The sequence below is a fragment of the Amblyomma americanum genome, chromosome 5, assembly GCF_052857255.1.
Source record: "Amblyomma americanum isolate KBUSLIRL-KWMA chromosome 5, ASM5285725v1, whole genome shotgun sequence".
Taxonomy (NCBI): domain Eukaryota; kingdom Metazoa; phylum Arthropoda; class Arachnida; order Ixodida; family Ixodidae; genus Amblyomma; species Amblyomma americanum.
In genome coordinates, this window is record NC_135501.1 from 128352823 (window position 1) to 128377917 (window position 25095).

General features: G+C 47.7%; 1 protein-coding gene across 1 annotated transcript in view; it reads left to right on the forward strand.

Annotated features, from left to right (window-relative positions):
- The window catches only part of LOC144135009 (uncharacterized), a 121022-nt gene that overhangs the window by 542 nt on the left and 95385 nt on the right, over positions 1-25095 (forward strand). The window contains exons 2-7 of the mRNA XM_077667788.1: positions 1913-2028; positions 4503-4574; positions 7468-7494; positions 9691-9819; positions 15176-15248; positions 17785-17814. Of these exons, the coding sequence (XP_077523914.1) occupies positions 1941-2028; positions 4503-4574; positions 7468-7494; positions 9691-9819; positions 15176-15248; positions 17785-17814 (419 nt within the window). The 5' untranslated portion in view covers positions 1913-1940. The remainder of the gene's footprint in view (positions 1-1912; positions 2029-4502; positions 4575-7467; positions 7495-9690; positions 9820-15175; positions 15249-17784; positions 17815-25095) is intronic.

A 25095-nucleotide genomic window follows, 5' to 3' on the forward strand; every position in this document is an offset into this window, starting at 1 on the left:
CAACCTGTTTTTAACGTCATCACGAGAATAACCTTGAACTACGCATAACCAAACCTCAAGAGTACAACGTGATAGCATTAGAGATTCCTCCCGCTCAAGTACTCCTTGTATTTCAAAGATTCTTGGATCACCGGGTGTCCTCACGCTATGGCGCGGTGGTGCAGCTGTTAAGAGGTGCGCCACTGCCCAGTGCCTCCTAGACAGAAAATACCTCTGCTCTCCTCCTGTGACGCCGTGCACCTTGACGCAGATGACCACACCGCGGCATGAACTTAGAACACAAAGCTGAATAAGCGGCAGTCGCCACCATCAAGGCGGCTATCCCTTCTTATCCCGGATACTGTCGCCTCTGCAGCCTTGTGCTCTGATTTCGTGCCGTGGTATGCTCAACCGGCAAGATATGCAACGTCACAGTAGTAGTTCAGGGTTTTTTTTTTTTCTAAAAGGCACAGCAGCGCACCGGCAATGAACTGTATCATACACATCCTCTTGTGAGAGGCTTTTGAGAGCCAGGTCTCTTTTCCGAGCTGCCGTAAGGCTCATTTTTGCGCAAAAACTTGTTCGGGAAACTATCCCACGGCCAACGAGCTGATGCGCGGTTGCCCTGTATAGGCAGATAGCCAATTGCATCGAATTTATTTGCGTTAATTTCATTGCCACCTGATTTATCGTGGCACGGACCATTTATCTCTGCCGGACATTGCAGCTAGTTATCTGAAGAAAAACGATAGGCGTAACGTTAAGAGATCGGAAGCCGGGCAGAGTGCGTGAGGGAACAAACGAGGGTTAACGACATCCTAGTTGCCGGGCAATAATACCATGTGGGGCGTTATTGCTTTGCGCATGTGCACCGGCAACCAGATATTCCCGTAATCGGTAGGGCCCCCTATTCTAAAACTCATTAATAATTTCTTTTAGGCATTAGAAGTCAAGGGTTATCGGTTTGCTCAGCTAAAGTACAAGTCGCAAACTGACCGATAAAAAGAAGCACTTCAATCTATGAGGGATATGATGGTAGACTTACCAACGTCACCACTCTAGCATAAGCATAACCTGCCCGAATAAAACAATGGCTCCATATTTCGCTTGTTGCAATACATCCATTGCAATCGTTTGTATCTCCTCAGTCCTAATCGCCGTCCTCCTAAATACCCCCTCTTGCAACAAAGAAACTTAGTCCACAAAGCAAGGACTAATTACGGAAGACTAAGTTAACAGAATCCAATTGTTCTCAAAACCCATGTCGTGTTTGATCTCTCTAAGAACATATAAAAAACATTAAAATCAATGGTGACCTAAAATGATTACATTTTTTTTTGCAGCGAAGTATCTTTTGTTTTCGTGTCATGTTGATTGTGCGAGTTTTTGCTTGAGTGATTTAGCGTCATGCTTATAAATTTTATAGATTGCTTTGACTTTATAGTGCACTCTCTGTCTATAATGTAACATTTGTGCTGTACTACTGGCGTTTGGTGCAACTAATGTTTGCTAATATTTGAATATTTGGAATTTCTGTGCTGCGCCCTGATGTGCACAATTTTTTGGATACTGTGGCGTCGTTAGGCTAAATTTATTGCCTTTTGACACAGTTCGCTCTTTCATATCTGAAAGAAATAAACCGCAACCTCAAACCGAGTGGAATAAATAAGAACATATTCAAGAAGGTCGTAGAATCAACCATTAAACGATGAAATGAGAACAAGTATGTACTAATAATTCTTACCCTTTAAAGTGTCACGAAATGTCTCAAAAACGCGCATGGTGCGACCCTCTCAGCAACAGAGAAAACGGCTCTTTGCAGTTGAGTTATTTCATCTTTGACCTATACTTAAATCTAGCCACCTTTTACCTAGCCACCGTACTCAAAGTGACTGCACTAAAATGCGGCATGTCAACACTTCTGCGCTCTCAGGGCAGCAGGGGGTGAGGGTGGAGGAAACATGCCGCTTATCATCATCGGAGTCGTGGTGTTGGTGGCTGTGGCCGGCGTCGGTGTCTTTCTGGCGACGTCAGGACCGAGCGACGAGGGTGAGTCCTATCCGCCTCAACAGGCCAAGCGAGCAAGCAAGCTTGAAGTTATTTTAACAGAGCTATCGGAAGAAATTGAATATTTATGTCAGACAGCGTGATGATCTGCCATTTGCTACTTTTAGGTGTGCTCTTCCTTTTTATCTACGCTCATGATGTATATAACTAAAGAACGGGCAATAAAATGGGGTTGTTAGTCAGCGTCGTGTCGCCACTCTCCTCTGTCTAGTGCAAGAGGTTTTTTTTCGCCTCAAGCGCCAAGTGTTGCTTCCGAGTATCCAGAAAGTAATCCCTGCTAAGCAGCTTTACAGCTCGGCCCGGCTGCATACGAGCGGCTGTGCCGGAGGAATGAAGCTTCAAAGACATTCGGCCAGTGATTACCCAGTGAGTACACCGTGAAGGATGGCGTTATTGCGCGAGAAAGACGCTTGATAGGGATAACACGAACCGTTGACAAGTCGCTTGGAAATAAGTCCCGGGACCCGTTAATGCGGCTGCGACCAACCTGTTCGCCTGTGGGAGTAGTATGTTAGCCTTATAATAAACTGCACATATCCAACCAAAATTTTCACTTTAACCCAACGTTTCGAAGCCGACTCGGCTCCTTCATCAGGGGTGATTGAGGGCAGTAGCTAGCGTCTTTTAAGTATGGAGGGAAGGGAGGGGTGGAAGCCTACAAGGTGGCGCCACTTGTGCACTTATGCGCAACTGGGTAGGGGCGCTAAACCTTTCTCAAATCGCATACAAAGCTTGGAGGCTGCTACAGACGAACACATACTCACATCCTCAACGTCTTGCACCACATACAACCCACATTATACCCCCAAAAATGCCAGCTACGCGGGAGCACCCAAATCTGTATTACATTACATGAATAAGTGTAGTGAATTGGTCCTGTTGGTCAACGTTCATAGTTAAAAACAGCGCTAGTCGTGTCTCCGTTGTGCCCCATCCTTCGCACTCTTCGAAGTATTAATGCTACATGGGCTTGAGAAAGCATGCAGGCTGCCCCGAAACCCTCAACCTGAGCAGGCCGTGCCGAACAGCTCGAGCCTAGAGGACCGAAGGCAGCTGGTTTACCGGACGCATCAAGCAGTTAAGGCCGTGCACTAAGAGTCACGCCAGTTAGGGAGAAGCGGAGTTCTTAATGAAGAAACATGTTCTTCGCCACGAGCACTATACCCACCTGTAGTGTGCAAAGTCTGTGTAGCTTTTTACTAACGTTGTCTTTATTATCTGCCCTGAATCCTTGAGCTCTTACCGCTAGGGTACGGCCCAGTACAATCCGTACTCAGACGTCCCATAGTAATGGCTTTTAATGAAATGGGATTGCGGAGTCCAAACTGGAGTTGTTCCGACACCCTTTGCGCATAGTTTCCGCATGCCTTTTATATGATGTGCATGACTTCGTGCGCAGTCCGTATGAAGTTCGTCTTCTCTGCAAGTGTTTCTGTACAGTGCATACAGACTTTAGGTGTTGCATGTGCTTACCGTGTGAGTCATATGGGAAGATTTTAGAATTATCAATTTATATATGGAACGTTCCAATTGAGAAATGTGAATAGGTTTTTGAAGTTTCGACCACGTTTAATTTTTTCAGCGGCGAGTTATTTCGGGGGAATCTTCTTATAGTCAGATTTGGCCGCAACATGCTTAATTTTCACAGAACAAAATGCCACCGTCCAGGCTGATCGGTTGTGCAATTTCCAACGCGCCGTGTTATATATCGTGAACGCGGACTGCTGTTTGTGTTTGGCCTTCTTTGTGTCAATTGGTTCACAAGAAGCCTCCATGTAAATAGACAAGCAGATTTTAATTTTTTTTGAAAGCAATCATGTTTGCCGGACAAGCGAACGAAACCGCTCACCGGAGCTCCTTGAAAAAGCTAAAGCCGGGGACAAAAAAATTGGCGGTGGTTTAGGCTCTGGTTAAACCGGGAGGGACGCGATAGCTACAGCTGGCCGAGTGGAACTCGGTCACTTGACCAACCACGTGATCAGCCGCGGCACCGCGCCGCCAGCACCTGCTCCGCACCACGTGACGAACCAAGTGACAGCGTGGCGGCGACACCACCACGCTGAAGGCTGGAAATACAACCGCAATGTAGCTATCGCTAAAACACTCTTATCTCCAGATGACGCGACATCGCTGCTGGTTAAAAATTCTGAATAGAAGCATTAGCCATTCGTGACGCATTATATCCCAGCAGCAACGTACCAGACAAGTTGTGCGCACCTGTTGGTACGCTGGGACTGAAAGGGTAAAATAACGTACCGCTTCTTACTGGACGGGCGCCAACGACCGTTTTTATTATTAGTGCTTTGGCACTGAGCTGATTTGTCGTCCTCATGGCCAGAAGTGTCGAAAGCATGCCCTAATTTGAGCTTCGCTTCTCAAATTTCGTAGTGCCCTTCTCACAGTGTGGGAGCTGTCAAGTTCTCATGACATTGCATGCATGCTTTTCTTTTTTTCAGGTTCAGGATCCACTACTGCGGAAAGTGGCGGCCCAGGTGGCCCAGGAGGGCCCGATGGTCCCCCAGGAACAGGTGGTACAAACTGAGCTGCCGCTATTTTGAGTCTCTTCGATGAATTCTAAACACACGGTCATGCGTTGAGGCCGAACGAAAGCAGAGTACATTGAAGTGGGCAGGTGTTGCCCGTTCGTTTCCTTTCTGCCGTGAAAAATAGGTTCGAGGTAAAACGAAACTCTGCTTGGGGGATAGTCAGTCTTGCCATGGGAAAATAATCATGCTCTCTTTGATATCGACCACTCCCGAGCTGACCGGGCTGTAGACGTATAATACAACTTGGAACAACTCTGCATCATTTGCGTAAGCGTTTGCCGTTCTCTTATCTCATATCTAAGAATTCCAAATGTGCAGCGTAGTACGAAGGTGCCTGTATTTACTAATCCCTAAATGTGCAAAACAAATTTTAGTGGCCAAGGAAAGTGCATAAGAAAAAAGAGCATTTCATACATGAAGACCAAAGAAAAAAGAAGCAATGGTGCATTGTACTTCCTAAAATACCTCGTAAATAAAGAACAGAAAAAAAGCATTCATTGAAAGCGAACAATGCCTAACATTGTAACTCTTTTGAACAAAAGATTTTCCATTCGCGGGGGCTACGTGCAAGGAAAGGACGGCGGTATGTGGTGTTGCTAGGCATAGTTGCACGTGGTTGTAGGCGCTATTACTCGGGGCACAGAGAAACAGTACTGACAAAAAAGCACAGGGAATAGAGAACCACGTAAGCGAGAACGCCGATAACCTCGCGCAGGCAAAAAAAACCGCTCCCCGACCAAACACTACGGTGACAGGTGATGAAATAGCAAGTCATTGCTTAACAAAAAAGAAATACAGGGGTTTACTTAAGTCTGCTTGAGACCAGTAATGCGAAACAATTGGTCTTACTGCTGCCGATTATGTTCCTTAGTGCTGCTGATTGTTACGCACGCGCTAATTGGTCCCAACGTGGTAAGCGGTCGCGGAGTTGACGGGAACGTGGCGCCATCTGGCTCCCTCAGGACAGTGCATGCGCAGTCGTGGCCTCTGCGATCGGCTCGGCTGCGCCGCTCTCTATCGCAGAGGCCACGGCGCAGTGGTGGGGCACGGTACACGCTATGCTAAACGTAATTTTCCCTTCTCTGCGTCAGCTTACTACAGGCTTGGCGATTCTCCTGTGACACTCTGCTGTACGCTCGGAGCGCCGTTTTGTCGTTGCGTTGTGGTTTCAGGGTGCTACTGTTTCACCGTGCAGTGATTTAGATGCGCCCTTTCTTGGTGCTGTGTTTTTTTTTGTCGCCCGGGCATTTTCTGTTTGGCGTTTTAACGGGTGCTGTTATTCCCGTGCCATTACATACCAGTGTAAAGTCCTGCGTTGCACGGCCTCGCGGGCATGCACATTTTTGCTGTGGTACGTCGCTTACGGAACGCTCACGTCAATGCGGCGACAATCATCGAGGGCCAACAACCAAAATAGTTAACCGTCAGCATTCACTTGAGAATAGCATGGCAGCTTTAACGAAACTTATGCACCTTTCCTCAGACAAGGATGCTTGAATTACTTTTTTTGGCGCTGCATGGATGCGCCCAGGAGGAAACTCCGCTGATTGGAACATGCTGCACTTTAGGGAATTAGCGTAAACACATTGCACTAATGGTGATAGTCGGCGTTGTGGCGAGGACTGGCTTGAGCGGCTCAGGTGCGCTGTAAGGGTCGATAAAACCCAAGTTGAAAAGAAAGCACGGGATAGCGTCCGAGTTTTACAGTTAGCTTAATGGTTTCGTGGCACTTCGTCCGCCTCGGCAGGATTGACGCGGTAACAATGCATGCTACACCACTTCACCGTGATCACCAGAAGCGATTTTTTGTCAGTGGCATGTTTTAATGTAATAAGGGACGTTTAATTGCCCCTGTACCTCTGAGAAAAACCGCTGGTGACTCCGTCTGAAAGAACTGGCATAATCAAATTAGAGGAATTAAAGCCTCAAGTTAGCGTTCATGACATTTCTGAAGAGATATTATAGAGAAAATTCAGAGACACGTGATCCCATTATAATGAGATATGTAGTCATGTATGACTTGCCACTGCGACCGCATTAGACGCTGCTATGCCTTTACTGGACGGGACGTCATTTCAGCGCTAGTGAGGTCACTTACAGTGGCAATGCTGTTCTACGTCACGCTCCTCCAGTTAATTGTAATGCTCCGGTATAGTGATGTCATTATCGGTGGGAATGCTCCGATCTGGTGATATCAATATTTTTTTTCAGCGAATGGGAATGCTCACATCTCGTCATGTCAATTTTCTCCAGCCAACATTAATGACCCGGTCTGACGACTTCACTTACCTGCAGCCAATGGGAATAGTTTATCACTGACGACGGTTTTTGACCCCATGGGGCTTGTAATGCGCCAAAAAAAAAATGGCTCGTGCAAGAGTGTTGCGCCATGCGACCAGCCTTAATTAACAGGCGAAGCTTTCTTGAAGCCGTCCCCCCCTTTTTTTTTATCTTCCCTGGGCCGTAAAATGCTTGCCCCTCACTAAGTGAACGCCTCACGAGTCGTCCCATCGGCCTACTTTCAACCATCTTATTTTCATGACTGGTGTTCTAAGCGGTCGCGTGATGCTTTCTTTTAATATAGATAACATTTTTTTCCTCAGTGCCTGCAGTTCATACACCCTTGAATATCAGCAGGCCAAAGATCGGCTGATCTAAAAGACCGCATAGTGGCCCGCTCTGGGCACAGGTCACCTGGTCTACTAGTTTGCGCTTCAGGTCACATATCTCGGCACAAGCGTCATGCTGGACTGCTCACCTGACATGTATATCGCCTTGTAGCTCGCTATCATCATTATCGGGCTCTTGAGTATGTCTATGAAAGTTTTTTGTGCCTGTTGATGAGCAATATTGAAACTTTTTTTTTTCCGCACAGGTGGTGATAGCGCCATAGACCCGTCAAGTAAGTTCTCCATTGCTCTTACGAAGTCACAAAGGGCTTAAAAAGGGGCTGGTGGAAGGTGTCAGTGCGCATTGTATTTTTGCTCCTTGAGGCACTGAAATTGAGCCAGCATGATATTAAGGCGAAAGCCTTTAATGGCTCATACTGTCGTCCGTCCGTTAACAGAGGGTGTCACACGTGTTAACTCAGGAACTAAAAACAATGGGAGAAAATGGTTGCTTTCAGATAGAGAAGGAAAAAATGAACCTAGAAGCCAAGCTTGAAGACTGTAGAGTAATTGTAGTCAAAATGTCAAAACTGCGTCGAAATAGCGCGGACGTCAATATAGCTACGGGAACGATGTGACATCACATCCACCGGAAGTCGTCACAACAGTGTAAACTTCTACAGAATGGCCGGAAAAAGGTCGGATTTTTGTCAACTTAGATGGGGAAATGAGGAATTAAGCGTAATTAATACTTAAGATCCCCAAAAGATGTATCATTTGGGTATCGATATAGCCTCGGGAAGGGTGTGACGTCACATCCAACGGAAGTCGTCACGGCATAGTGAATATTGTCACAGAATGGCCGGCTTTCGCCTGTCAACAGTTTAGTTGCCAAAAGTATCTCGTATTTTTTTTTATTTCCGGAGAAACATTAATATTAGGCAGCTATTATGTCAAGAGTAGTGATAGATGCAGAAGTAAGGTTTCATTAAAAAATAACGCAGCTTTAGTGCCAAGGTAGAAGAGCAGTTTCTTGCCCTTTTTTTCAGAACGAACGAATTTTGTGTAGCATTGCGGAGTCGCCCTTCATGGTGACATGGCTCTCGTGCAATTGCACCGCATTTCGGTTGCAAGAATTTTTGTCACGACGAAAGCAGATTCCAGAATGCTACGATGATATATGCTGTGCTCAAATAAGTATAGGTATTTTACATGTTCTAAGCATTGGAGTATTGTCGGCGCCGCAGTGGTACTGGTAGCACGAAAAGAGGTTTTGTTTAATGCGAGAATATGGAGCGATGAACAAACTGTGGCGGAGCAAGACCTCCAGCTTCTAGCTGGGAGGACGCTAAGCCCGACTGAATCCATGGCACACAGTGGGCTCTGATGCTATTCGAGCTTGAATGTTTGCCTAATCCATCTATATTCTGAAATGTGGAGAGGCGCGTTTTTTCTACTGGAAGTGTATTGTTTCCAGAAAAGTAATTCACCGCTACTTACCTAAGACGAGCACACAGAAAGGCATGACAGGAAGGGCGCTCACTGGATATAAGACTCGTTACATTGATTTAGAAAGTATGCAGTCAGCGCATGCGCATATATTGCCATGAAATTCTACATTAATTTTATGAGCGTGCGTTCCAGTAAACTTAGTTTGAATTAGCGCCCGTCCTGTTAAGTCTGTCTGTGTGCTCATCTTAAATATGTATAGCTGAATTGCTTTTCTAAAGCCCAACAATGTGTGCTACTAAAAATATGTTCAGAATTGCTGGGTAGCGTCGACAAGCCATCAGCACCCTCCATATATGAAAATCGGAGGACTCCCTTAATTTGGAAGACCGGCCACCGGAAAAAAATTCGAAAGACATTCAAAATACTGGAAGCAGGCTTACCCGGAAAATGAATTAAGATGAGTTAGTGGGTAGGTTGAGGTGGATTAGTGGGTGGGATTAGTATAATAATGTATGATGATCCCATGAAAGGTACTAGAACATTCCGAAGGCGCTGACTTATTCATACCATATAAGGGCATTGGAACCGGTTCTAAGCGGAGTTTTGGCAAGAACAACCTTAGAATAAAATTTGGCTAAGATGAACTCAAGCTTTTTGTTGTGTATTTCTGAGGTTTGACTGCACTGCCATCCACTGTTCGTCCAGTGATCGCGAAGCCATATTAGTCGCAGCGTCACGAGTTTGAGTCGAGTGGCGGCGAAGAAACACTCATTTCGAACTTAAAGTTCGCAGCAATTGACATGTCTTTCGCCGCTGAGCTACAGCCAACAGAGCCTTCCGAAGAGCCAAACAATCCAGTTTCGCAGTGAGCGAAAGTCGGCTGGAATTGTTCTCAGTGCGTGACATGTAAAATAGCGCAACAGCACACAAGAACAAGCAAGAACATGCGCGAGTGCTCGTGTGTGTTCTTGAGGCTGTCCTGTTAAGTCTTTAGGCCTCCAGACCATCTTGTTAATTCGCACGTTGCACGCCTGCAGACTGGACCTACTTCGGAGCAGAACTAGGGCCGCTAAACAGCAATGAACACGGCGTAAGCGGAAAAGTGTATGCTGCAACGGACTCCCTGATCTGCATCACCGAATTCAATTACGACGGCACAGGACCCGGTAGGTATTAAATAGCCAGCAACTGATTTGACAGGAAATGTCAACCACGGTTGCTCAAAACTCCCCAGGCCACAGGGTGTGTTTGTGAGCACTTTGGTGAGGCTGTCAGCGACAAGCCCCGAAACATTATATCCGGAGGCCGGCAAGGGCACTCAATTTCACCTATAAGAGAAAATGGCCGACTGTACCGTTCAAAAGATTTTTTTAGCCGTGTACTGTGCAATGTGAGTTCACGTTAAAGAACTGCACGTTGAAATTTCCGGAGCTCTTCACTACGGCGTCCTCCTTAACATAAGTCGCTTTTGGACGTTAAACCCCCATAAACCATAAACCTTTGGCCTGGGAACCGTGCCTGCATGAGCATGTGGTGATCTGCGTGCCTTACTTTCATGCTCAGTGGCAATCACTGGTTGGCTGCCTCTTCCTCTGCGTGATGGAAGTGTTTTCACGAATGTACAGGCTCTGCCAAACGTAGCCAGGCGCATGGCTTGCTTGTCAGCCGCATATGGAAGTAAGTATATGCGAACCCTTGTCTACACCTTCCGAGACCTTTCTCATCTTCGGGGAAGCCGTAAGGGCTTTGAGGAACAAACCATGCATTCTGGTGACGCTTATTGTTGCCTAGTGGTTTGAGCATCGGCTGCGCATGCGGGGTGTGAGGGTTCGACCCTCTCGGGTACCCATAGGTAAGACAATGGGCACACGCTTCACCCTGGCCTCATGCTCCGTTTATCTGGGGGGAAATGATTGGAAAAGGGGCTTCATCTTTTGTGGTCGCAAATAATTTGTGACATGAAACTGTTTGGTCAAAGCTGCCCTTGCGGCACAGGAATTCAGCCCCGCCATCAAGTGGAGACGAGGTTGTGCTAAACCACCCGCGACGATAGCATTATACTGCCAGGAAAGAACGAAATGAAATTCAGGGCTTCAAAAGCAATGAAATCTCTTTAAAAAATTAATTTCGCCCATTTGAGTGTCATGAACGTTACATACGTAACAGAAATGGGGCTTGGCGCAGCCATCATCTCACCGGGTTTCAGCGAAATCATCTGAAAAGTCATTGTGTTAATACGCTATGCATTTGTCGTCAAACGGCTGCTTATCAATAGGCGTTCCCATAATAAAATTTCACCACGGCGAGGGAAATTGTGAAGATTGCTTGGATGCATATGCGGCCATGCTTTCGTTCTTAACTTATTAGCTCATGATATGGGTAAGGGGGCTTCGGACCAATGTTTTGCACGAGCCATTAATATGACCAATGAAAGTCGGTCACGTGAGCTGGCAATCTGATGGCTCCATTTCGTGCGAGTGACAACCACAAAGTTTCTGAAGGAGGAGGGGCTTCTGGCTGTAACAGGGGCGGACGCTGTCTTGGCACTGGTCAGTTATGTGGTGAGCTCTACAGCACCGCGACCGGTGTGGGCTTCGCCATTTTACTGGTTCTTCGGGGACCACTGTTGGGAAGTGTAGCTGGCTTGCCTTTGTGGAAAATGCGTGCTTCGCTGTAGAAAGCGATGACAGCAAGCTCGGGATATTGTCACCAACCCTAACGAAGAATTTCTGGTGAAAAAGGTAGCTTGCTAAGCGAGTTTTGCATTACGATAAACAGCGTTGGATGAAACGGGCGAAGAGACGTGCACGCGGCACTGAGAAGACAACTCAACTGCATTGGAGAAACGCTCCGGACTTTGTTTTAAAAACCACAATAAGAAATTGTTTCAGTTACAACGAATCTCACATATTCGTGTTATTTTCGCCTGGCTATGTTTTGTGCCTAGAAAGCCATCATCTTCATCATCGACGTCAGCCTACCTACGTCCACAGCAGATGAAAGGCCTCTCCCATATCTCTGCAGTTAAACCAGTCTAGTGCCAGCTGCAGCACGCTGATAATTCCTGCAAACTTCCTATGGTAGGATGCAATTGAAAAATGCATCCGTGAGGAAAAGCCGCCCAGCCAGTGGAACCGATCGTTTCTCATGCGTCGCGGTTATTCCTCTGGCGTTCAGTCGCCGGTAGTTGCCAGGTACCTGCATGAAATGGGATTAACTGCGATATTATAAAGACCGGTCGACGCCATTTGTGGAGCGCATTCTTTAAGTGTGCCGCTAAATTTTTGTGTTGGCCGAGTATAATCTCATCCGCCCACGTAACATTCTGCCCCCCCCCCCCCCGCTACTACGCCTGTCTTCGTTTGGAATTGACTCAATTACGCTTAACCAAGATAACCACTGATTATCTTGCCCTGCAATTATGCCCAGCCGAAACCCATTTACTATTGTTGATTTCTAGTGGGATGCCATTAACACGTTTTGTTCCCATACCCACTCTACTCTCTTCCTGTCTCGTTCATTGCTCGCTCCGTTGTCCTTAACTTGAGTTGAACCCTTTTCGTTAGCTTCCATGTTTCTGCCCTATAGGTGAGTACCAGTAAGATAGAGCAGTCTTTCACTTTCTTCGTGAAGAATACTTGTAAACTACTATGCATCACCTGAGGGTGCCTGTCGAATGCAGTCCACCCTATAGCAGATTTACTTTCTTACCACTTGCAACGCTTCGATAGTAAACTGCGGCTCCACTCCAAGACTTGAAGATCACTTTTTTTTTGTATATCAATCCATAGGCCCGCCGTCAGGTCCTCAGTCGTGCTTGGCAATTCATTCTCTGAGGTACTTAAGTAGGCGGTGTCATCAGCGCACAGTAGATAAAGGTATTCTCCCTCACCACCCAAATATTCCCCATCACAATCTCTGATTACCTCCGGGAGACAAACGATTAATATAACCAGAGAGGTAGTGTCACCTTGCATGGCACCCTTTCCGATTGGTATTTTCTCACTTCTCCTCTGAAGAAACTCTTTGGTCGCTGTACAACCTTTATGGGTATTTTCCAGAACCCCAAGCAGCACAGGTAATCGGTTTTATATTGGAAATGAATGGTTTCACTCTGGACCTATGTATGACCGGCCTTTGCGAATATATTACCAATATTTTGCCAATAAATTGTGCTGCTTGGCACCCCTGCATGTGCCTCGTCTGCGCCTTAGTTACGCAATTCCTGCGTACTGCGGTGATTTCGAATGCGTCAAATGGTTTCTTGCAGTGACCTGATTCATACTCTGAATGATGTATTTTACCTCGCCATTTATGAAAGCCTGCTTTGCCCTTTGGTTTGTTGCAAAATCCCTTTGATCTAATTCGATTAGTGACTACCTTAGTAATCCTTGGAAAAACGGAGAGTAAGCTGAGCGCTCTGCATCTTTTGTGTCCTTGACATCACCTTTTTTATCGATTAGGATAACGTTAGCGTTCTTTCAAGATTCCTACACGCTTGCGGTCACGAGGAACTGCATATACAGGGCGTCCCTTTTCCTAGCATAAGTGTCTCTACCATGTTTATAAAATCTGCGGTCACATGGTCCTTACCAGTTAACTATTTGCATTCCATGTAATGCTCTCCGTACTTCCTGTCATTTCAAGAATTTCTAGAGGCCACTGTACTGCGCGATGTCAGTGCACGTTAAAGAACTCCAGGTGGTCGAAATCTACGGAGCCCTTCTCTACGGCAGCTCTCATAATCTGATTCGCTTTGGGAGGGTAAACCCTCATAAACCATAAACCATTTCAAGAAAGTAGGTCATGTGAGTGCAATGACTGTTGGCCTTCATTCTTTTCCGGAGCGGTTCTGGAATGAAGTTTTGTTTGCTGGATAGTACAGCGTGTGTGCCATCCTTCTCTCCATCGTTTCATCTAGATCTGCGTTCAGTGACTTATAGCAGGTGATGAAAAAACTAAGCAAATTGCTCTTTAAATCGATAGGTTCTGGATTTTGCGAAAAAAAATTATATCATCCTTAAAAAGTCAATATTTTTTTAGCATATTCGGGGTCACACCGTGTTTCTATGAGGGCCCTTTTCTGCATTATGAGCCTCTCCAGGTGCTTTTCAGTTGCGCTCCGTGGTCTTTGTAGTACTGTGCACTTTTATGTGGTGAAGTTTCAAAATCCTATGTGCTTACAAAAAGGAATAGTTAATTACAAGCTGCTAGTGGTAAGTAAAAGAATCCGATAGATGTAAGGATGCAGATCCTTAACGCCTCCCGTGAAACAGTACCGAGATCTGACGTTTAATTCCCACGCTCGTCGACAGAAAGATAAAGTGGCAAACTAACCGGAGCCAGTGACACCAGGGAGGGCTAAAAAGATCACTTGCCTAAGTAACATGCTTAACTCAGCCAAGCAAGTCGCCATGCCTCTGTCTGTCATTTTCTAATGCTTAAGATCTATAGCAAAGTCTCACAGGGACGAACTGTTTTTCAACGTGGTACCATAACGATCTCAAGACCATCACTGGTCACCTGGTCACACGTCATCACCATGTGACCGGTTGCTGACGGCCTAGGGCCTTACGAGCCAGGCCTAAAAATGATGGGAGAGCCTGGGCACCAAGATGAGAGCAAAATATGCGCAGAAGATTTAGTCACCGAGTAAATGTTAACAAAAAAAAAACTGGGATTAAACAGTTATCAAGCCAAGGAATGACGCAACGCAAGTGTAGGTCGACCGAAAAATTGCATCGTCCTGACGAGTAGCACACAACTGTCTGCACAGAGGTCACATTTACCTGAAAACTTAAAATCTCGCAGCTAAAAATTGCGCCAATTCCAGCTAAGCGAAAGAAGAGCAGATCTGAAGTGCGGCTAATTCCAAAAACACAGGCGTTTTTCACTGAGCAATGCCAACACGGTGTTTACGCTCAGGATTCGGGCTTACGATCGAATGGCTGAATAATTTCCAGTACATTTTCTGAACGCCCGCGAGCCGTATTTTACGTTTTGTCGAACCTGGACTCACACTTGAACCACCACCCGCCCTAAGCGGTGTGAGTGACTCAGTAGTTTAGCCAACGTTTAAACAAGGTCTCGCCGACCTTGCCGAGACGAAGTGCTCTGTTCGAAACTTTGATGAGCGGGCAGAGGCTGCCTTCCTCACACTCGCCCATTTTGGTCACAAGTCACCTAAACGTACGTAAGGAAGTGGCCTTGTCGAAAAATACGACAGAGCCGGTCCCAAAATACAACGGAAATTTTGTCCTGTCGTTACGACAGAATTTTCGTTTTACTGCGAAACTGTCTGTTGTGTTGACAGAACGGGATCCATCGTTACGACAGGGGACTGCTGAATACTGCAGAAAATTATGTTGTTACTACAAGAATTTGTTGTGAGTTCCCAAAAGACTACAGGAAAGCCTGTTGTTGAAACGGAAAATTTTTTGTTTTTCGTTATGGAATAGTAGAAAGCTGCGTCACATATCTTACAAATCGCTGACACGGTCGCTCCCTCTCTTCTCTCCGCAGACGCTGAAGTCATGGCTGGAGCGACAGACACACCCGACCAAAGTGGCGAGGTGCTGATGGACGTAACAAAAAAGTGAGCCGCCTGGCAGACGAAAGGAATGGCTGTGAAATACTAGCTCAATGCGTTGATTTGTCTTTACTCAAGCCAGAGTAGTCTGCACGAGCCTGATGAGTGGTCCTGGAAGGAGAGGCGTGCAGCGCAAATTACAATAGAATGTGAAGGACGCTTAATGAAAGTTCATAAAAGGGATGCCTACGTTCTTTCCGTATAACAAAAAAGTAGCATGACGCCTTGTCGTAGGAATGGAAAAACTGAAATCCCAGCCCAGACGGGACAAAACTTGTGAAGAGAAGCAGGTGTGCTGTACAGTTTGATACGAGAACTCCTTGGAAATAGAGATTCCGTTCCATAATTTATTTGTAGAGAAACCTGTGTTCACAGACAAAGCGAAAAGACAGGACGCACAGCACAGTGCCATGGTGGCAGTCTAATCTACGATTGCAAGCCGCATGGCCAGAGGCCGATACTATGAACACACGTCGCACGACACAGGGGCGAAATCGGCAAGTGTGGGTCTGACTCCTAGCGCACTACACTCGGATAGAACTCTAGAACGGAGTAGCCCCGTCACTGGACCCCCTTCCAGCCAATGGCGTCGGCCGGTCCTCATGAGCCTGCTAGTGTGGCAATGCAGGGTGTGGCGCCAGAAAGCAGAGAGGGGTCTATCCCCGAACATAGAGGGAATAGATTATCCCTTTTATTCTGTCACTCCCTGCTTTGTCACACTGAAATGGTCATGAGAATCGGCCGACGCCATTGGCCGGAAGGGGGTGGCTTTGACAGGGAAAAGATTCTGTGATCTTAAGTTGTATTCGGCAATAAAAAGCGTCTCGTGAGTTAGTAATGGGCATATTGCCATGTTCTTTCACTTCAACAAAAAATAACATGACTCTTTGTCGTAGGAATGGAAAAACTGAAATCCCAGCCCCGACGAGACAAAAATTGTGAAGAGAAGCGGGTGTTCTCTAAAACTTGACACAAGGACTCCTCGGTTGCTGTGCCTGTTAAAATGGTGCCTCTGCCTTGGCAGTCGTGTTGGGGCCCTGTAGCACATACGTTACCCTTAAATTACGGACTTTCTGGTTATCCGCCACATCTTAGTAGTTGCAATCTTTTTTAGACTCTGAAAAAGGAAACGATGCACCTTGAGCGCCTTGCGGGCACAGAATGGTCACGCTGCAAATCTATAAGCGGGCTGTGAGGGAGACTAGATGTAAACCTAGATGTAAACCTAATGCACACAGAGACAAAACGTTGCTATTTTGGCTAGTGAGAAAATTTACAGTCTATCACGATAGTCGGTAATGCGAAATTTGAGCTCAGCTCTTCACTGCTGGCACGTGGCATGTTACGCTAATAGCCACCCGCCAGGATCCTCCCCTGGCAGCCACCTCCTACTCCGTTCCATACATAGCAGACAACGCTGCCAACGCTAGCGTGCCTGTTCGCGCAGTCAATACTCGTGCCAGATTAGTCAGCACGGGCCTGGTGAGTGGTCCGGGCAGGAGTGGCGTTGCCTGCAATGTCCGCGCACCAAAAATACTTCTCCCTAAAACCGAAGTTGGAAATGGATCATTACTCATTGGCACCCACCAAAGCGCAGCCATACGGCTACAAACCTTTTGACCAATCCTGTTTCCACTTCTAGGTATTGATCAATTCCCTATCGCCCTACCATAGGCTCGCCGTCCCGGTTAGCACAGTTGGTAGAGCGACTGCTCCGGTGGAGCGGTGGTCCCGGGTTTGAACCCCGGACCAGGAAGAATTTCTCTTCTACTATGAAGTTTCTGAGAAAGCTGTTGGATGCCAATCAGTAATTACCGCCTTATTACAAATCTACTTCATCTTATGGGATTCCCCTAAAACATTTTACCTAAAACCAAAGTGAACACAAGCTTATTTCGTTGCGACAGATCTTAAGTGCCGTGAATTGCCATCTTCTGTGGTTCGTTTTACTTGCCACATTTTCGTCTCCCAACTTATCGTGAATTCCAGAAGTAATAATTAATTTGACGGTCCGATACGCGGCTGAAAGGGCGAATCGCCCTTACTCCATCCGCGCTTAAAAAGTAGTTAACAATCGGTGAATGTTACCGCCAGAGGCTGCGAGCACTGAACGCCTCACAGCTTCCATCGTAGTTTTCAGTGCTACCTCATCGCTTTATACAGCTCATTGTTTGTCCTAACGCTCACCGAAGCTACGAGATGGACGAATTATATGTGACGGAGTAATACTGTTCTGCGGACGCACTACTTCCGCAGCCTTGGCAACGCTCTTCTACTAACGCCGACTACGCGGAACGCAGGAACTGGCGCTTAAGAGCTGCCTGCACTCTAAAAAATTTCTAAGCGTGAACAATAAAAATGACCGCTACCGATCAAAAATTTTGCTTTGTGCAAGTGCAGGAAAGTCTTCAACACGTGTATTAGTAAAACAAGCTTTTCTTATGCGTTTAAGTGAAGCTTACAGACAATTTAAAAGTTGTAAAAGCGATTGCTACTCACTCAAATATCCTTAAAGGCTCAATATTTATCTTTTTCCTTCCAGAGCAAGCCGCAGGAGTTCGGGAGGGATAAAGTAAGCATTTATTTTATGAGATTTATTGCTTCCGCCATAGTACGAAGTAATAAGACCTCGGTCTAATATGTGGAAAACTGAAGAAGACATGCCCGCAACACGTTGGCGACGCTTAACTTATCAGTTTGCGTGGTATTCCGCGTATGCATTCAGCTGCCCGTCAAGCTTGACGATGTGAAGCTCTGCGCGAGGGCGAAGAACCAAGAAACACTTCTTATTAAAAATATAAACACATTAATGACACTTAGGCACGGGAGCGCGCAAACACACCACACACCACACAAAGCATGGGCGGAAGACTTCGCACAACGCAGTGTCAGGCTGGCTGGATGGAAGGTTGGGTTTGGGTTTATGGGGGTTTAACGCCTCAAAGCGACGAAGGCTATGAGAGACACCGTAGTGAAGGGTTCCGGGAATTTCGACCACCTGGGGTTATTTAACGTGCACTGACATCGCACAGTAGACGGGCCTCTAGAATTTCGCCTCCGTCGAAATTCGACCGCCGCGGCCGGGATCGAACCCGTGTCTCTCGGGCCAGCAGCCGAGCGCCATAACCACTCAGCCACCGCGGCGGCTGGATGTAATGTAGGAGCGTGCCATTTGAAACGGGGTGATGGGGGTGGGAGGGGCTGACACCTGTCGTGCAGCAAGCAAAGCACGAAAACGCGAGCCAATCATGTGCTGCATGGGAGCTGTCACAGGTGCTCAGTTTCGTGGCCAGTTAAATCTGTAGGTTGAAGCTCCGAGACGTGAACCCTCAGGTTTGACAAGGCATCATGCAAGTGACTACTGAGAAATGGAAGAATTATGTGCAGCATGTTAGTGAGGAAGATGTGAGAAAACTGGACCACATCATCGACGATGTTGTTGACCAAGGAACAGCGATTGTTGTCAACCTGGAGGACGAGATAACCAGCAATGCTGGATCGAGTTGTGGTGAAGACGATGAGATGAGCCCCTTTAATGTGCTAACGTGATACCTTAAATGTGCGCGCACAAGTCGGGACCATTCAGTACTGTCGCAGTGAGAGTAACGAAAATGAGAATATCATCGTCTGTGATAAGATATGGCAGACGCCGTAATAGAGGACTCCGGATTAATTCCACTGCTTGTGCGGTGCCTTTCGTACAGCACATGAACTTGTGCTTTTCACCACTATTGAATTCTGCTGCCCCGGCCTCCATTAGACCCAGCTTACAAGTGCAGTGACCACGCTGGAGCAAAAAAAAAAGCACACGACAGCAGCATTGAAAATATGTCATGTGAGAACGGAGAAACTGATAAGTACAGTTGGTGACAAAAAAGAAGTAGGGTCAGTCCCTTCGGAACGGTCATCCTCATGTCCAAAAACAAGCGAACACAAGAATAAAAAGACATTTAGCGGCGCCTGCTAGTACGCTACTAGCACGCCTTCTTTCACATTTTTGGAGCCAACTATCTGGTGGGCCTTAAGTCCCTCAATGAAGCAGAAGCAACGAAAAGCTTTGATCTTTCCAGCTGCTCTCCTCTCCCAGCGTGCCTTTGTGAGCGGACATATCTGAAGGTTTCCCAATTCATGTGCTTTCCTTCCCGGCGACGCATTCTGCAATGCGCGGATCGGAAATGGTACACAGCACACAGTGATCGCTTCCTATGTTAATGTTGAGATTGTCCCATCTCACACCGGGGATATTTCTTGCAAAGGTAAGGTGGGGGCGCGTACCCCTATCTACACTGTAACCAATGCGCGTAGCTTTGTTAGGGTCGATGCGTGAGGTGTGCCTTAGCGCCTCAGCCAGAGTTTAGTTCCCTTTATACGGTTAATTGAGTAGCCCCCTTCTGCATGGGGCGCGTTAAAATCTCCGCGGCTGCATGCGCCTTGCGGATGAGGGTAGCCATTTTCGTGCTGTTGTCTACAGGTGGACTGTATACGTTGATAATGTAGAGGGGAGGGCGCGTGTTCGGTAAGATTTGTATGAAGGTATGAGAGACCTCGACATTTCCAGATTTAGTTGATTTGCTGTGAGATTGCGGAGTACAAGTGCAGCTGTGATTGGACGGGGCTCAGCCAACACTTTCTCGTTGTATGCTTTGTATCCAGTGAGCTTTACTTAACCGTCCATCTCTTGAACGGCTATGATCACCGGTCTTTTTGTTTGGGCCAAAACTGTATATTCCATAGCCTTACGCTTGGATCTGAATCCCATGTAGTTCCACTGCCATACTATAACAGGAGCGTGGGTGGCAGTACGTTAGGTTTGAGAATATCGCTGGCGGACGCACGCGCCGACGCGTCATCGGGTGGGCGGGAGAGCCCAGTGTCGGTGCGAGGAAAAGTTCCTATACTTAGCATTGCCGATGTCGTGGTCAGGTTTCTAGGGGCCGCTAGAGCGTCGACGCTACTTGATAGCGTGCATAATTTAGATAACACCGTTTGGAAAGTGCTTGCAACGCTGGCCACCGCCTCGGTTACTTTGTCAGCAGTGATACCAGTTTCTGGGTAATATCGTCCACCTTGGCGAGTCGTTCAATTTTTGCAAGCCTCTGTTCGTAATTATTGTCTAGCTCATCTGGATCTGGCCGAGGTACAAGCGACGCTTTTCGTTTGTTACGGCAGATGCGATCCACTTCCATGTATTCCTTGCGGGTGACCTCGACGAGTGTGCAAGTCTCACTCGACGTGTTATTATTTTTGGATTATGCATTCACAGTTTCTTGCCGCTTGGTTTTAGCGTTGGACTGCGCTGACTGTTGTTGAAGTTGTTGGACTAACTCTGCCAGCTCCCTTACCTGTGGGCCGGGTGCTTCTTGGCGTTGCTTGTCGTCGATAATTGGCGTTTTCTATGCCAAATGTTTGGAAGGTTTGTCTTCTGCTCCTGAATTGGAGTTGGTCCGAGAGCTACTTTTTGAGATGACGATGTGCTCCTACCGGTCCTCCCACTGCGCCCACTTACAGGCGTAAAAGAGTCCTCCCTTGGTTCTCGATTCGACTGACCTCTGACCCCTCATCGAGATGGACGTTGGATTTCTGAGGGTCCTAGCTCTGTGTCACCTGTGTCCGGGCTTGAGCTGGAGCTTGAGGTCGAATGATAAGACGAGATTCCACGGCGATTTTCTACGAAGCGGTGCTTCCAGCTCCTGCTGTTGGTCGGATGTGGGCCTCGCACACGATGCATACCACTTGGCACGTGGGTTCCTGTCCTTGTGGCGGCGCATGTTCGATGCCGCTTCTGTGGCAGGTTGGTGTCCGGTCGATGCCCCTTTTAGCGGCAATTAAAACACGCCCCCAGTCTGCTTCTAAACGGGAAGACCTCAAATGTGAATCTCGGATATCGGACGTACCGGGGAAGGGTGGTGTTGGCAGAGGTAATCTGAAGTGGCGAGTCTGGCCCAAACGCTGCGCCGGCGCGATAGGAAGGTCAGGGTGACGAGTTTTAAGCTCGTTAAAGATGTACAAGTCCGTCTCGTAGCTGCATCCTCTGTAGATCACGCCTGTGATGGTCAGGAGTAGAAACCGCGCCTCGTTCTCTTTTTGTGCGACAGATTCGGCGGGAAGCGTTTCTTCACCTTTGACGGCGTCTACGCGCTGCGGTGATGCAAAGCTTCCGTTGCGCTTATGGGTGCGACAACCGAGAAGGGACAAATTATTGTGGGATGATAAAGAAAAAAGGAAATGTCCCTGCCCGTGCCACATTAGGAAAAAGTTATGTAGCGATAGCTACATTGCGGTAGCATTTCGAGCCTTCAGCGTGCCGGCCCGGTGGCGGCGACGCCACCCTGTGGCTGCGCCGCCATGCTGTCACGTGGTGCTGATCAGCTGCCGGCGCCGTGGCTGATCACGTGGTTAGTCACGTGGTTAGTCTGGTGACCAAGTTCCACACGACTAGCTGTACCTATCGCGTCACTCCAGATTTAACCAGAGCTAAACTACCGCCAAGTTTTCGTCATTCCGTCCGGAAAAAGCAACGCGGCTCTCCGAAATGTTTGGCCGCATAGGATAGGCCCGGAAAACTTTGATAATGTGCTAGATCCGCGCATTTGCGATGTTAGTGGAAGTACTTCTCATGTCGGTCGTGTTTTTTGGAGGATTCGGTGTGAAGCACGAGCGACTGCAGCCTTCGCAGTAAATGCTGTTTAGAATGGCTGTAGATGGATTCATTCCCTCGCGGGCTACAAAAGCCGCGCTTTTCGTTGTCTTAGCCCCGCCGCACTGCTAGGCTCTGCAGGTGTAGCTTTGATGTCGCGCGCATTATATGGCGTGTTGGTTTGGCTGTAGTCGGACTCGTTCGCAGGCTCGACTCGAAAGTTGCGCTTCATGTTTTTTGAGCCCCTCTGTGTACGCTGCTCGCGCTGCAAGTATAGCTTTGATGCTGCCTGCACTGCTGACCGTGTTTGTTCTGCAACGGTTCAGGGTTGATACCATGCCGTTGCTGTGCTTAGGCAAAGTAACGACATCTATGGATTGGATGCTTCATATCTGCGTGGATAATACTTGAAAATGCATGCGTGGGCCTTCTTTAGCATAGTTGCAGATATTTACTTCTTCAGTTTTCAATTTTCGCTTCAAGCAACTTCATAAACGAACGTGTTTGTTCAAGCTCGACTGAGTAACTTCGAGTTTTGATTTTTCAGCGCTTGATTGTTTTTGCGCGCGGTTTCGACTGAAAGCGAAAAATTAACTGCGGCAGTCCAGCCTGCTCCGATTTATGCCTGGTGATTACACGAGGGAACTTAAATATGCCATTATTGCATATGTTGACCGAAGATGACCATCACCGAAACCAACACGCTGGTGAATCATGCAGCGCTTAAAAGGCTTCTTTGATTGCGGTTAATCAACCCAAGAAATTAACCCTACAACAAATTTTTTCTGGTCAGAACCGTATCAGTGCGCAGCTTGCTTTTGCTACATGTCAGAGTTTTTATACCATCATGGTCCTATGTGAGCCATTGGCCACCTGTGCCGCACTCAAGCATGATTTCCATAACCGGCACAGAATTCTACCTTTTACACGAAGGTGAAAATTAAGTGATTGAATGTTATTATTACTATCAGTTTTACTAAAAAGGGCAGTGTATTCACCTATTTGCAGAAAAATATCAAGGGACTGCCGTCAGTCGGATCGTTTGAACGATAGCCTGCAAGGTGTTATAGTAACTCCGAAATATTCGCTAAGCTTTCCTGCACTAAAAAAATCGAGATGAGTAGGCACCTGCGCACTGAATAGTGCAATCAGCTGCGCTATTCATTGCGCAGCATCACACCGTCATCCTTTCATATAAGCACACAGGCCGCACGTCTAGTCGTATGTCGTTTCACTTCCTCTTGCGTAGTTAAATTAAGAATAAGAATGCGCAAAACACGCCGGTCGAAAAACAACACTGCGACAGTGGTGGTGGTAAAAACTATTGATGTCTGAGGTGTTTGGGGCACACAGGCCCCTGGGCATCCGCACGATCCTACTGCACTGAAACGTTCATGTTCCTACTGTTTATGACGTTCGCAGCCCAGTCCGTGGCCATCTGCCGGACCGGGTCCTCAGAGCGTAGCATGGTCTCCCATCCTCTCAGCTGGTGAGGCGCTCCAGGCCCTGTGGGAGAGAATGCTACGGGCATTGGAATAGATTGTGGGCGAGGGTGGCGACGGGGTGATTGCAAAGGGTGCAAGAGTGGTTGATGAGCGTTTGGTGGTAGCGGAACTTAGTATAAGAGAATGGGAGGGTCCTTGTGGTGGAGGCGGCGCCATAGGGTTTGGTGGCAATTATCAAGTGAGTGTTGCGGTGGCGGGTAGAGCTGCCTCTCGGCTCGGCGAGCCTGTGTCAGCTCACTCAATGTGTGCATGAGCTCTCGGGAGAACTCCGATGCGGGGGCTGCCTGTGCCCGGTATATAAGGTGAGCTATCGCGGAGCTAAGCTATCAGCTGCCTATTTACCGGGGTTCCCCGAGTGCGCAGGCACCCAGAGCAGCTCCACGTGGCGGGGCGTGTTGGCACCGGGCGAGGTCAGTATGGAAATCGCAGGGACATGAACTAACCCACGCACGAAATTTAGTAGTGCAGTTTTTGACTCTCTGAGAATATAACGGGCTTCCGTGTGGGCAATCGCAAGGGCAATGGCTGCCTCCTCAATCACTTATGAAGAGGATACCGGGAAAGAGGGAGAGTAGCAAGAGATTGAAGAGTGTTGCCTACCACGGCTGCCGCCGCTTCCTCGCCCAAGCATGCGGCGTCCACCTTCACGGCATACTCCACAGAGCCGCAATATTTGTGGAGAGCCTTTGTCTTAGTTCGGCGGCGTGGCCCGTGGTGTTGCGGATGAGTGTTTTTTAGAAGGGGTTTGACGAGGAGGTTGGAGTGGATAGGGCGTGGGATGGAGAGGAGTGTGGCGTCGTTAGCCGGGATGTCAATGCCGAGAGTGTGGGGGATGTGGCGTCCATGTTAATCGGATATACAGGGTCTGTGTATGGACCTCCGCAAGCTCCCAATAGTATTGTGAAGACTCAGCTGGAGCAGTTTTTCAGTTGAAGTATTCAGGGGTAGGTGGAGGGCCTTCTTGAACGCGGTGCGAAGCATAGCGTTCAAGGTGGAGACTTCCGCACTCCTAAGTCTGAGATATGGGAGCGTATATGGGAATCGGCTGAGGGTAAAGGCGTGAATGAGACGCATAGGTTGGGCTCCTTCGTGCCCTTATGGTGGACCAAAACTCGGGGGATGAAGTGCGAGAGCGCATCGTTCACCTGCTGAAGTTTCTACATAGTAAGACTGTTCCTACCGTTTTTTTTTTAATATGAAGGCGTAGAACCCGGACAGTGTCGACCTCCGGAATGGGGCGATCGTCCAGAGCAACGGTTATTGGTGGGACGGAGGGTGAGCTCGGACGTGTCTGGAGAGCACAAGAGTCCTATGATTGAGGCGTGTTCTTGTGTGAATATGGCGATGGTTTATAGTGTGTTGTCTTTGCATCTCTTCCGTGGGTGGTTCACAGCGTGATGTCATCGGCATAAAGAGAGTGCCGCAGGTGTGGTATTGTAGTGAGTTTATGAGCGAGGGAGAGTCATAGTCGCGTTGAAAAGGAAAGGGGAGAGGCCGGACCCCTGAGGTGTTCCGACTCCTCTACGGGAGTAAGAAGGGGATTTATGTGGGCCAAAGTGCAACTTAGCCCTGCGGTTCTTAAGAAAAGCTCTTGCAGAGGGTGCAAGAGGGGTTGGTGAGCGTCATGGTTGCCTGATGGACAACGCGATGAAAGGCTTCAGATAAGTCAAAAGCCAGGACGCCCTTTGTGTGGCCTGGAATGGCGGGGTCA